Source organism: Etheostoma spectabile, unplaced genomic scaffold, assembly GCF_008692095.1.
Source record: "Etheostoma spectabile isolate EspeVRDwgs_2016 unplaced genomic scaffold, UIUC_Espe_1.0 scaffold363, whole genome shotgun sequence".
Classification (NCBI taxonomy): domain Eukaryota; kingdom Metazoa; phylum Chordata; class Actinopteri; order Perciformes; family Percidae; genus Etheostoma; species Etheostoma spectabile.
In genome coordinates, this window is record NW_022605593.1 from 41113 (window position 1) to 42017 (window position 905).

General features: G+C 35.5%; 1 protein-coding gene across 1 annotated transcript in view; it reads left to right on the forward strand.

Moving 5' to 3' along the window:
- The window catches only part of LOC116686428 (phospholipase A and acyltransferase 3-like), a 3837-nt gene that overhangs the window by 1136 nt on the left and 1796 nt on the right, over positions 1-905 (forward strand). Inside the window, exons 3-4 of the mRNA XM_032511431.1 lie at positions 62-149; positions 570-708. Coding sequence (XP_032367322.1) covers positions 81-149; positions 570-708 — 208 coding nt within the window. The 5' untranslated portion in view covers positions 62-80. The remainder of the gene's footprint in view (positions 1-61; positions 150-569; positions 709-905) is intronic.

Genomic DNA, 905 nt, shown 5'->3' on the forward strand with positions numbered 1-905 from the left:
TGTGTGTGTGTGTCATGTCCATCATGATTCATTGTTACGTGTTCTCTTTTCACCGTGCCAGTTCTCCACTGCTGGAAAAAATGAAAAACCCAATCTTGGTTACGTTGGTCCTTCTGCTGGGGATCACACTAACAACGAGTAATAAGGATGTAAGTTGCTATCATATCGTTATTGTTCCATTTCAATCAATGCAGTTATTGTTTATATAAATTTTTATTTATTAGTTTTTCTTTGAAGTCATTTTGTTGTTTTTTTTCCAGTATTCTTGGTGCATTTTCAGCAGGAGTTTTTTCCTGCGCTTTTGACCCTTTTTTCAGCGGTTTTATTAAACATCTTTGGTGCTTTTATTGATTTTTGATACATTATTCAACATTTGTCCTTTTTTTTTCTTCTTTTTTTGTAACTTTTTCTGCATCTTTGTTGCTTTTAATCTACATTTTTGATGTTTTTCTAACAGTTCGTTATATATCTTGTTTTGTAGCTTTTGTATTCAGTCTTGATTGTAATGTAATGATTTGCACTGAATGTGAAAGACTGATAGATGCATATCTGATTTCTTCTTTTCACAGTTCCACTTTGGAGATATCGTTGCATTTGAGAGAACCTGTGGAGGAGATAAAACAGTCTACAAGCACTATGCTATATATGTGGGCCCAAGTACAGGAATAGACGTCGGCCAAGGAGACAATGACATATTTCACCTCACAGGTATGTGTAGTAAGACTACGTGCAGATAAAATTATGCACATACACATATATTTCCATGAATTAGGAGACATGCACACGTGGATGTACACATATGCAACACATGTAAAATGACATGATGTAATGGCTCCTTTCAGTTTTGAGCCATGAGTTGGTAGCCTGGAAATCTAGACCCAAATCCGAAAGATTAAGGGTCTGGC